Below are 12,787 nucleotides of genomic sequence, written 5' to 3'. Positions count from 1 at the left end.
GCCCCTCTCAACCCAGTTTGCCGCACCAGACCAGTGAGCCCCCTGCTGCTGTACCTCAACAAGGGCAACCGCCTGCTGTGCCGCTACCAGGGCAACCGCCTGCCTCTGTACTAGGACTGCAGTTATCTCCGGAATTCCTTTTGCAGCTAAAGGATATGCTGAGCTTCTTATCACAGGAGCAGTCGAGAGCCCAAACAGCTCCATTGCTCCAGCACAGGGAGCAGAGCCTTTCCTGTGTTCCAGCTCCGTGTGGCTATTCTGATGCGGTACCTCCTCCCTCACCCAACCCATTTGATGTTGTCAGCGGCAGGATTGGAGATGAGATTCCTGGTTTGGAGGACCCAGAGTATTCTCATCAGGCCGAGGGAGATGAGTGGAGTGACGAGGCTGAATTGGAGGAGGACACCTCATATCGCCTATTTGATGCGGCCGACTTTCTTCCCCTCGCTCGTAGAGCTCTGGGCATATTAGGTCTTCAGCCTATACAGCCTAAATCTACCACTCCTCCTATGAAAGGGGCTAAAGTCCTCAAGTCTCCAAAATCAATGGATCACTACCTTCCTGTGTCAGACCCCATCAGCAAACTGGCCAGGGAAGAGTTGGATCACCCGCTGCAGACACGCCGCTTTTCTATTATGGCTGAAAGACTCTATGCACTGGACCCGTGTTCCAGGCATTGACAAGCCGGTCTCCAGTTTGGTTTCGCGATCTCTCCTACCAAAACAGGGGGACTCACAACTAAAGGACCCCTTTGAACATCGCATGGACTACGCTCTGCGTAAAAATCACGATGCTACCGCCTTCACTATTCAGGCGTCTGCTGCAGCTTCCATCTTTTCAAGAGCATCTATGATGTGGCTGGACGAGCTCCTGGATGACCCCGAACCAGACCCTGTCAAGCTCCAAAAGGGCCTGGTAAAATTACATTAGACTGCAGCTTTTGTGGCTAATGACACATTAGATGCCACCCGGCTGGGAGTGTGAGCCCTGGCCTCACAGGTGGTAGCTCGGCGTATCCTTTGGCTCAGGCACTGGGACGCAGACTCCACGGCCAAGGGCAACTTGCCAAGGGCACCTTTCTCTGGGTCCTTACTCTTCAGAGACGAAGCCCTCAAGGCAGTCTTGGTAGACCCTAAAGACAGCCGAAGACCAGTATTGGCCACTTCTAAGAGAGAGGATCGTAGAACGTTTCAACGTTTCACCCCATATTGCTCCTTTCAGCCCTTTCAAGGAGCGCGGCCTGCGGGACGGAGCCGCGACTTTCGATCTTCTGATTTCTGTTCCTCCAAGGGAGCCTGGAACAGACAACGCTTCCAGGGCAGAGTCCAGAACCGGGAAAGTCAAGGGGCCTCAACTTCAGCATATGGCAGGGGAGCTCGTCAGTGCAAACAATACTGATGCTTTCCCTGTAGGGGACAGACTAACATTTGCAAGTCACTGGTTGCGTCTGACACGGGTCGCCTGGGTCAGAGATTTCTTCCTTCATGGTTACAAACTGGAATTTTGGATGAACTCTCCAGACAGGTTCATTCCCTCCCTACTACCCAGAGTTCGACACAGGCGCCGGATCATCCGGGAAGCTATAACTCATCTTCTCGACATAGCTGTAATAGAAACTGTACCACTGGAGGAGAGAGCGCAAGGGGTTTACTCCCTCCTATTTGCAGTTCCCAAGCGAGATCTGTCATGGAGGGCAGTGTTAGACCTCAAATATGTCACCTTTTTTGTGAAATACCAATGGTTCAAGATGGAGTCCCTGGCGTCAATTATAGAGGCTCTACATGAAGGGGACTGTTTGGCTTCCATAGACCTGACAGAAGCATACCGTCATGCGCCCATCTGTCCAACCCACAGATGTTTCCTGCGATTTGCCTTCGGCCCCCATCACTTCCAATATTGGGCAATGCCTTTCAGACTCTCGTTGGCCCCGAGAGGCTTCACCAAAGTACTGCTACCTCCGCCTCCAGGGTGTTCACATTTACCCTTATTTGGATGATCTGTTGATTCGGGCGGGTTCCAGGGATCTGGCCCTCTCTCACGTTCGCTCTGCCCTCTCAGTTCTGCGCACCCATGGTTGGCTTGTCAACCACAACAAAAGTCAACTTCAACCAACTCAGAGATTGCAACATCTGGGCACAATTCTGGACACCACACAGGCCATGGTCTTTTTATCACCAGACCGGATTACGGCCATCAGAGAGATGGCTTTACACCTTGCATGTCGATCAAGGGCGGACATAATGCTTCTGGCAAGGGCTCTGGCGATGTTTGTCTCGACCATCCACATCGTGCCCTGGGCTCAGCACCACACTCGACCCTTACAGTGGGCCTTACTACCCTTCCAACAGGTCAATGCCACGTCCAACCACCGAACAGTCCACCTGCATCCATTCCTGCGGGCCTCCTTCCATTGGTTGCCGACAGTCAAAAATCTCAGACAGGGAACCCCATTCTGAGAACCAGACAGAACTGTAATAACGACAGTGCCAGTCTGTCCGGATGGGGCCCCCACTGCAATTCCCAGTATGTTCAGGGTGTTTGGTCCAGAGCAGAAGCAAGTCACAATATCAACTGGCTGGAACTGAGAGCAGTCCATCTGGCTCTTCGGCATTTTCAACCTCTGTTCCTTCTGGGCCACGTACTGATTCGCACGGACAATACCTGTGTGAAATCACATCTGAACAGACAAGGGGGCACCAGGCCACAGTGCCTACAGACGGAGGCTTCTCAACTCTTCGACTGGGCCGAAATACATCCGATTTCACTGAGAGCAGAACATCTCAGTGGTGTTTTAAACGTTACAGCCGACTGGCTCAGCAGACAACAGGTGATCCCAGGATAATGGAAGCTTCACCCCACGGTGTTCAGCCTTCTCCAACGATGGTTCGGCATCCTCTTGGTGGACCTGTGTGCCTCCAGTCACAACTACCAGCTACCTCGCTACTTCTCCAGGTATCTGGACACCAATGTGGAATCGGTAGATGCACTGTTGACTCAGTGGCCAGCAAGCCTCCTATATGCCTTTCCCCGAATACCGCTACTGAGCAGGACCCTGAGCAAGCTGCGACGCGAACGGGCCCATCTGGTCCTGATAGCCCCGTACTGGCCTCGTCGGCCGTGGTTCTCCGATCTGCTCTCCCTTTCAGTGACGGATTCTTGGAGGTTGCCGCTCAGACCAGATCTCCTCTCTCAGGGTCCGATTTGGTATCCAGATCCCGAATGGCTCAATCTGACAGCGTGGCATTTGAACGCGGACATTTGATTCGTTCAGGATTTTCTCAGGAAGTTATGGACACAATTCTCGCGTCTCGAAAACAGTCAACCTCTCGTATCTGCCAGAGCACTTGGTTTGCCTTCTCTAGCTGGTGTGACTCTCAAAACGTACAACTGTCTCAGGCTAATGTTCCACAGTTACTGCAATTTCTACATAGAGGCCTGAAAATGGGACTTAAACCTAACACCTTGTGTCGCCACGCTGCCACCATATCATCTATTATCTCTGTCACATCTCCTAGTATTCCTATGGGCTCACACCCTCTCTTCAAACATTTTTTGAAGGGCACCGCCCTACTGTCGCCAGCAGTTTGTCACTGCTTTCCTTCGTGGTGTTTATCGAAGGTCCTGCAAGCCCTACAGCGGCCTCCTTTTGAACCCCTTCAATCTGTGCCATTATGACTTTTGTCCTACAAAGTCCTGTTCCTCGTGGCAATCACCTCGGCGAGAAGGGTCTCAGAGTTGGGGGCACTGTGCTCGGCCCACCATCTCTGTATTTTGCATAAGGACTCAGTGGTGCTGTGTTTAGATCCTTCCGTCCCAAGATCGTTTCGGCATTCCACTGTAGCCAGGACGTTGTTCTGCCTTTGTTCTGTCTGGATCCTGTCCATCCACTGAAGGCCTGGCACTCGCTAGATGTCCGGAGGGCTACCTGTCTCAAACCCAGGACATACGATCAATGGATTCGCTGTTTGTATCCTTTCACCCTCGTACTCTGGGGAAAAAGGTGTCTAGTTCAACTTTATCTTGTTGGTTGTGTGCCTGTATTGCATTGGCCTATGAGTCCCTTCAGCTGCCAGTGACTCGTAACATTACGGCACATTCAACTAGGTCAGCAGCCACTACGGCTGCTTTCGCAACCAACGCCCCTTTGGCAGAGATTTGCAGAGCGGCTGTATGGTCTACCCCAAATTCTTTCATAAGACATTATAAGATAGACAGTTACGCTTCTGCTGATGCCTTCTTCAGGAGGCGCGTTTTGCAACAGGTTATTTATGACAAGTAGCCAGGGGGTGGTTCCTCCCTATTAGGGGCTGCTTTGGTACATCCCACATGATGTTGGACTACATGAGGAAAATGTACCATTGGTATCACCTGAAGGGTGATTTCTCATGTAGTCCGACATCATGGCCCACCCTGTTGGAGGCTGTTTGGGCTTTTGTTACGTTGCAAATTATCACTCCTCAGAGTTATACTGTTTAAACTATTTAGCCAAGTCAAGACCCTTTTGGAACTGTTAAAATGCTTGTTATCTTCAGGTTATTATTTGGGACGTTTCCTTGCTGGTAGGCCTGTCGTCCCTTTCTGTCTTTTCAGATATATCTCACTTCGGTCTCGTCACGAATGAACTGGAGTGGGAGGGGCTTGATGCCCCAGGTCTTGACTTCGATCCATTCTTGCCTTCAGACACTAGATGGCACTAGATCCCACGTGATGTCGGACTACCTAAGAAAATCACCCTTCAGGTGATACCAATGGTACATTTTGACTTCTGTGTTAAGTTCAAATGCATTAGCTCTGCATGTGATACATTCACTTACACGAAAGTCTGGTTGGGAGAAGAACCTCTCTAAAAAGTTGCTTCACTTTGTTTTGTATCACTAGAGTGTGCTAATTTGTAAGAGACTTCTTAGGCAATCTTTATTTTGCATCTGCAGAAAACAAAATAAAGCCCTGAGAACCCTGGGAATGTTTATGCTTCTGGAAGGCATCAACTGGGTTGGTTCTTAGATGGATGTGTGTATAGAGGACCTGTGCAAGAAGTAATAAGATGTTTCATAGTAAATGTGCCTTTAACTTTCCTACACTTGGGCAATACCAAAAATAGGTCCTTCTGTATGCGTTAGTTGAGAGGGCGGCACTTTCATTGGTATCCAAGGTGAGTTCAGTCCATTGTGTAATAAGCCCTTTTGCACACTGAAGTCAAGAATGCATTTAGTCTATGTAAACAGGAATATCAGATATTTTTGTCACTGATGTGGAAAGTCCAAAGGCCCCATTGTCACAATAACATTGGTTACCGGAATCAGGAAAACCATGCCTTCTAGAAAGTACCACAACTAGAAAGCAGCTGCTTCATTTTGCTTTATAGTTGGGCCAAACCTATTTAAATCTCTTCCTTTTAAAAAACGTTCCTTCTTGGCAGTTGTCCAGTTACATATATGCTGTAATTGATAGCACTGAGGTCACTGTTCCAATTGATTCCAACACTTACAACACGCACTAGGTCCTGGACACTACTTAAGATTAAGTCCAGCAGCCTTAATACAGCAGTCACACATAGGCCTGTGGCTGTAGAGCAGGGCTGGGGAACCTGCAGCCCTCCAGATATTGTTGGACTTCAACTCCTAACCAGCCCTAGCCAACGGTCAATGATCTGAGATGATCGGAGTTATGAGACCACCAACAATGGAGAGCTGCAGATTCCCCACCGTTATACCCAAGGCTAACCATGAATCTTGGACCTGTGATACACCAATGCTTATTTTCACTCTTCATTTAAAATGGTTTTTCAAACTGTGTAGTAATGACAGTGATAGCCTGTACTCAGTGAGTCAATTATTTATCACGGTAGCATAATGGATCCAGTCTTCTAATTGTTGGAAGCTACATTCTATTATTCTTTTCTGTAGACCTATCTCTGCTAGAAATATATGTTAAAACCCATCAAGGTAGTGAACATATTCTATCTTTTCCCCAATACATCTAGGTGAATGATGCTTGTCTTGATGTCATTGGAGGCAGAGATGTTCCTGGAGCTAAAGTAGCATTGTGGGTAGAGCATGGGAAGGCAAGACAGAAGTGGATGCTCAGCAAGGACGGGACCATCAACTCATACCTCAATGACCAACTTGTTCTTGATATCAAAGGTACTACTATTCAGGCCTCTAATTGATTTACAGTAGTTGATTTATATACCCTTTTAACTGGGTACAAAAAAACAAGTCTTCATATAGTCGTCTTTCTTCCCTTTTTAAGGCTCTTAAACTAGTTTTAGGTCATGTCAAACTTACTTTGAATAATTTTCATGCTTACCTGGAATAATTTAGAACATGCACATACATGTATAGTGAGACCTTTTGCATAATGAGGCTCAGAGTGCATTTAGTCTATCTAAACAGCAATATCCTTACATTTTTTAACTGATGTAACAATGGAGCATTTTGACTTTTTACCACACTGGAAACTGGAATCATGAAAATCATGCCTTTTAGGTAATAACTACCAGAAGCAATGGCTTCATTTTACTTTGTTTAGTAATTCTGAAAGCTTCTATGTCCACTTTCTGAATAGCCACTGTAATGTTGACTCCTATTAGTATGTTTGAGCATCCAAATGTTTATGATCCTTCAGAAAAAGGAAGAAAATGAGGAAAACAAGAAGCAATGTTTGGATGTTTTATATTGTACGTCGCCCAGAGTGGCTGGATAACCAGCCAGATGGGCGACCAATAAATTAAATAAATAAATAAAAACACAATACAGGAATACCCCGCATTAACGTACGCAGTGGGTCCACAGCAAGCACGTAAACTGAAAATGTACTTAAAGAGAAGCACTACCTTTTTTCACTTGCACCGCCACTGTGCCACCTCTCCTTCACACGGAGCCTCAAAGCCCCACGCTAAAGCCTCTGCTGCTGCGCTGCGCCGCCTCTGCTGCTGCGCCTCTCAGCTGATTCGTGTCTCTTTCCACCCCCCCACGCACCGAAAGAACAGGCCACAACCAAAGGTTAAGTGTCCGTTCTTGCGAAGCAAGCATACGTAAACAGGGGAATGGTGCTACTGTATGTATGTCCGTACTCATGAGTGTCCTTAAAGTGAATGTCCGTATAGCGGGGTATTCCTGTATTTGCCAAAAAAAAGTGAAAAAAGACAATAGGGTAAGCAAAAAAAAAAAGAATTTGAGGAGCACAGTGATAAAAACATTAAGCCTAACAATAAAAATGTATTTAAATACATTAAAAGCAAGAAACTTGGCTAAGGAGGTGGTGGGACCTTTGAATAAGAAGGGAGTCCAATTTGTGCTAAAAGAGATCACAAAGAAGCTCAATCAGCTCTTTGTATCTGCCTTCACAGCACTCTCCCCTCCTGTTGCTTCCAACAACTGGTACTGAGAAGCATATTACCTCTGCCCATGGAGGAAGAACATAGCCATTGTGGCTAGTAGCCATTGATAGCCTTATGCTCCTCTATGAATTTATCTTTTAAAGTCATCCAAGTTGGTGGCCATCACAGCCTCCTGCGGGAGTGAATCCTATAGTTTACCTGTATCCTGTGTGAAGTAGTACTTTCTTTTGTTTGACCTGAATCTTCCAACACTCAGCTTCATTGAACATCCACAAGTTCTAGTGTCATGAGAGGGGAAAAACTTTTCTCTGTCCATTTTCTCCATGCCATATATAATTTTATCATCTCTCCCCTTCATCACTTGTTTTCTAACTGAGAATGTAACCTTTTCTCATAGGGGAGTTTCTCCAGACGCTTGATCATTTTGGTTGCCCTTTTCTGAGCATTTTCCAACTCTGCAATATGTTAAGATGAGATGACCAGAACAGTATTCCAACTGCAGTTGTACCATAGATTTGTATAACAGCATTATGATATCAGTGGTTTTATTTTCAATTCCTTTCCTAATGATCTCTAGCATGGAATTTGCCTTTTTCCCAGCTGCTGCACAATGCATCAACATCTACATCAAGTTTGACAAACTGAGGCAATAGTGGTGACTGTAGTTGAAGTTATAAGTCTTATTGACAAATTAAAAATGAACAAATCTCCAGGTCCAGAAAGCATCTACCCAAGAGTTAACTACTTCAAAGAGCTAACTGACCTGCAATCTCCCAGGTCTCCCCCTCCCCCCATCACTTTTTGAAACTGGTGTTACATCAGCCACTTTTTAGGTATGGCAGCTGATCTTGGGGAAAATTTTGTTAGAAGAGCAGCAATTTTAAATTGTTCATAAATGATCTGGAGTTTCAGGTGAGCAGTAAGTTGGCCAAGTTTGCTGATGACCCCGAATTGTTCAAGATGTTAAGAACAAAAAGGTATTGCAGGAGCTCCAAAAGGATCTCTCCAAATTGGGTGGATGGACATTAAGGTATCAAAAGTAATTCAATGTAAGCAAGTGTAAAGGTATGCACATTAGAGCAAAACACCTTAATTTCACATCTGTGCTTATGAATCTGAACTGGTGGCGACTGCTGAAGAAAGAGATCATGTGGTTATGGTAAGTAGCTTGATGAAAATGTCCCAGTGTGCAGCAGCTGTGAAAAAGGCCAATTCCATATTTCCTATTCCCAATTCCAATAGGAAAGGGATTGAAAACAAAACTGCTAATATCATAATGCTATCATATAAATCTATGATGCAACTACCCTTGGAATCCTGGTTCAATTCTGGTTACCGCACCTCAGAAAAGGACATTGTACAGCTAGAAAAGGTCCTGAAAAGGGTAACCAAAATAATCAAGAGGCTGGAACCTCTCTATGAGGAAAAATTATAACATCTGGGGCTTCTTAGTTTATGAAAAAGGAGCTAGGGAGGACAGATGTGTATAAAATTGTGCATAATGTGGAGAAAGTGAATAGGGAGAAGTTTTTCTCCCTCTCTCATAATACCAGATCCAGGTTGATCCAATGAAGTGGAACGTTGGAAGATTCATGACAGGTAAGAGAAAGTACTTCATCAAAGAGTGCATCACTACTAGCCATGATAGCCGAGTACTGCTTCCAGTACTTCAGGAAGTATGTCTCTGAATAACAGTTGCTAGGGAGCACAAGTGGGAGCGAGAGTTGTTATGCTCATGTCCTACTCAAAGGCGAGCCATAGGTTAGTCACTATACGAGTAAGATGCTGGACCAGATGGGCCTTTGTTCTGATCCGGCAGCACTCTTATGTTCTTTTTTTTTGCCAATAGCATGGGAAGCTAAAATAATATTACTTTGTCATGCAAATAGCAGATGCAATTACCATATAGACATGCAGTGAAACTGAATGGAAGATTCATGTGTTTATACACAGTGATAATACACTCTTAATTTCAGCTGTTCCTGAAGCTTTAAGACAACCATTCATTCCCTAAACTATTAAAAAACCTGTATAGATCGCTCTTTGCATACTGGGAAGTTCTACTGTACAACCTAGAAAAGTGAGGAAAAAATGCAAGGCAAAGACAAAAAGGGACATTGAACCCATACATTTCTGCCCTGGACAACTGACCCCTTTTCTTACTACCGTCTTACTCCTGAAATACATTGTACAGGACTAATTAGTCTGGATCTCATGTATGTTTTGTCACTGTCTTGCTTTCAGTTTGATACTACAGTGTTTTTTTAAAAAAATCATTTTACAAGCACAACACATGTAGTGCATTTAACAAAAAAGACGCTTATAATAAGAAATCAACATTAACTATTGGTCTTTCTTCTCAAATATCTCTTATTTCAGGAGGGTATTATTATGACAGGAACTACATTGTTGTAAACCGGCTTGACACCAGTGAATGCACACAGAGATGGGACTATGAAATATTGTGAGTGTGTCTCACTCCACTATATTTAAAAATATGGACCAACGTGGGCTGAAAACACTATTGAACAAACTACTGAAGTCATACAGCACTGGGACATAGTATAGAATGTGTCAGACTTTGGTAGGCAGGGAATCTAAACTTGTCAAATGTTTTAAGTAGGCAATGGAAAGCTAATCTTATATTTTCTAGTTTACACCTATGGACAGATACGCTACACAGGAGCAATGGCATATTCAGCAGTGTCCTATTAAGGCTTAACAACCAATACTATAGGCTACAGTGGTGATTATACAAATGTTCTCTACTTAATCATTTTTTGTTTCTGTAAAAAAATCTAGTTTTTCAACCTCTTTTCCTCATGTAAGAGCTAAAAGACAACAAGTTAACATTTGAACTGAAATGCATCTCTTACAGTTTTAATTTGCAGGTGGAAGTTTTTTAATTATTGCAGTATTTTCCCCACTGGTGTATAGAACTGCATCCTAGGCCACAGCAAACAGAAAAAAGGGGGCGAGAGAAATTTAGATCAGGAAAACAGCATGCAGGGTGAGAAGGATTAAAGCACTGTTACTCCCATCCAGTTCAGGGGCCCCATGCCATTGCTTTTAAATAAAAAAATATATATATGGTGTAAGAGCAGTTCATCTATTGTCCATGTAAGGTGTATTTTGACCCGGAGTGATTCTTGTAGTGTTTTCCACCTGATAATTGTAGCTGAATGTATAAAACTGCTGTCATTAATGTTATCACAAGTAACAACAGGGAGGTAAAAGCTCTACCCAAAATAAGTCACAATCCAGCCATAGTTAAGCACTTTAATCTCACTAATTTTTAATTAGGGAGATTTAAGCATATGCTTAGTTATGTTAGTCATTAATTTTGGCTGGATTGTGCCCTGTTTTTTCTTCCATCTGTGATTATTCCTCAATAAATTAAATAATTAAAACTAGAACACCAAAAGCAGTCACATAAACTTATTTCCATTCTGTAGCAAAGTTCATCCACCAGATGATAGTGCTGAATGAATCATGTTCACATATCTGTATAGTTTTACTTATGCAAGTTCTAAAAAAAACTTTCAAGAAAAATCCAAAATTTGTTCATAGCTCCTAGTGTAAAGGGATATGAGAATTCCAGAAGATAAATTCAGACTTTGCATCCTGAGAGGTCATTTCTACCTTTCATTACTGCACCCGTGATAGGCATTGTTTTACACAACTCAAGATTTAAATTGTGGTTTAAAACTAGTTCACAATCTTAACACTGCAAGTGTTACTTGCAGTTGTCCACCCCAGTTCTAAGTAACACATGTGGAACAGTCAGGTCTGTATGCCTGAAGCCCTTTTATTCAAAATCTTTCTGAGTGGCTGCTTTGCCAGGGAAGGGGAAGGATTGGGGACTGAATTTAGCACAATTTTAACCATTTTAAAGGACTTTAGATATGCCACATCACCTGTTGTTGGAAAGGGAAACCACATACAGTATTCAGGGTCTGTTTGCACATATGGTTTTCCAGGCACCTGTGTTACGCACTTGGAAACTGAATCGGGGCACTTGTGGTCAGTACTGTTAAAAAAAAAGTGATTTCTTAAATATATTTTTGGAAACAAATGAAAATCAACATTGCTTAGCTAAAACCAAAAGGTGCAAAGATTTCCCTTCTTTTTACAGTTGCATAATTATGGTGTGAAGTCAAAGAAAAGAAAAAACGCAAGGCTGCAAATTTATCTCTAGAAAAAAATAAAATCTTAGAAAATCTCTATTTTTATATGAAGATATGGCATTCTTAATTTATTAAAATCTACCTAAGGACTTGATCCACAACTCAGCTGCATTGTGCCACTAACCACGACACACATGCAGTCTGGAGATACAGAGCCCCACAGGCCCTGCAGCATCTGTCATTGGTTTCAACAGCTGATATATTACAGGGCACCCTGGGCTTCTGGGCACAAACTGTTGCAGTAGAGCACATCAATAACAACAATCTCATTAGCTGTTGTAATCTTTGGATCCTAAAGGAAACCTAGTTTTGCTAGAGCTAAGGAAGCTATGCAAGCTGAAATGCTGAATGTGTGTTTGGATTGCATCCTAATAGCACTTTAGTTTGTAAAATAAATCATGTATTTACTTTTTGCCTCTTATATATATATATATAATTAGGATCTTTAGGTGTATTTTCATCTGAAGCACTTATTTAATAGACAGAATTTCTATGTTATACTATATAACAAACAATTCTTGGCTACATTAATATTATACCTTTTTTTAAAAAATGTGCTTTCAAGCCTATGTAAAATCCAGTCATACTCAATACGATCGTCTCATCTGGTATATCAGTGTTATGCAACTATGGCTACCATCGAAAACCCACTTATTAGAAAGTAAACCTAATTGGCCAGAGTAACCATGAATAGAACACAATTAAATGCAGCAGATTTTTAGAAAATGATCTACTCCTGCCACAGGCACAGCTCCCACAAGTAAAGGATTTCTAGATGATTCTCTGAAACACCAGTAATTTCGTTGGTCAAGGTGGTATTGGGGACCAACACAGAGCTCTGTTCAGCCTGTGGGAGTATTTCCATACAAAAGGCTTGTACCCACAAAAAGACTGAAACTTGGCCATAGAGTTTAGTGGAACATTGTGACTGGAATCTATGTACAAATATTTGTATTGTATAATATAGTGCTGAATGGAAGAGGGAAGGATTGCCTTTAGCCTGTTCATGGTGTATTTATCTCAAACTGCAATAAACTTTTTTAAAAATATGCAAGGGCAATTTTCTCCTAAAACTTAGAATGCCAGTTATCACATTTTGTCCAAAAGTGGCCTTCAATGTAGTGTATATAGATATTTCTCTGTGCTATTGGATTAAAACAATTTAAAATACTATCAATGTTTTTCTTTTCTTTATACAAGATGTTTTGTTTAACAAATATCAATTCAAACCTTTCATTTCAAAGGTATTTTAGGCTGC

The 12,787-nt window shown here is 43.1% G+C and overlaps 1 protein-coding gene across 1 annotated transcript in view; it reads left to right on the top strand.

Annotated features, from left to right (window-relative positions):
- CRYBG3 (crystallin beta-gamma domain containing 3) overlaps positions 1-12,669 on the top strand; it is a 150,031-nt gene extending 137,362 nt beyond the window's left edge. The window contains exons 21-22 of the mRNA XM_061628033.1: positions 5,984-6,143; positions 9,722-12,669. Coding sequence (XP_061484017.1) covers positions 5,984-6,143; positions 9,722-9,810 — 249 coding nt within the window. The 3' untranslated portion in view covers positions 9,811-12,669. The remainder of the gene's footprint in view (positions 1-5,983; positions 6,144-9,721) is intronic.
- The last annotated feature ends 118 nt before the right edge of the window (positions 12,670-12,787 follow it).

The sequence above is a fragment of the Rhineura floridana genome, chromosome 5, assembly GCF_030035675.1.
Source record: "Rhineura floridana isolate rRhiFlo1 chromosome 5, rRhiFlo1.hap2, whole genome shotgun sequence".
Lineage (NCBI taxonomy): Eukaryota > Metazoa > Chordata > Lepidosauria > Squamata > Rhineuridae > Rhineura > Rhineura floridana.
The sequence above is the reverse complement of the archived record's forward strand: the minus strand, read 5'-3'. Positions and strand labels throughout refer to the sequence as shown.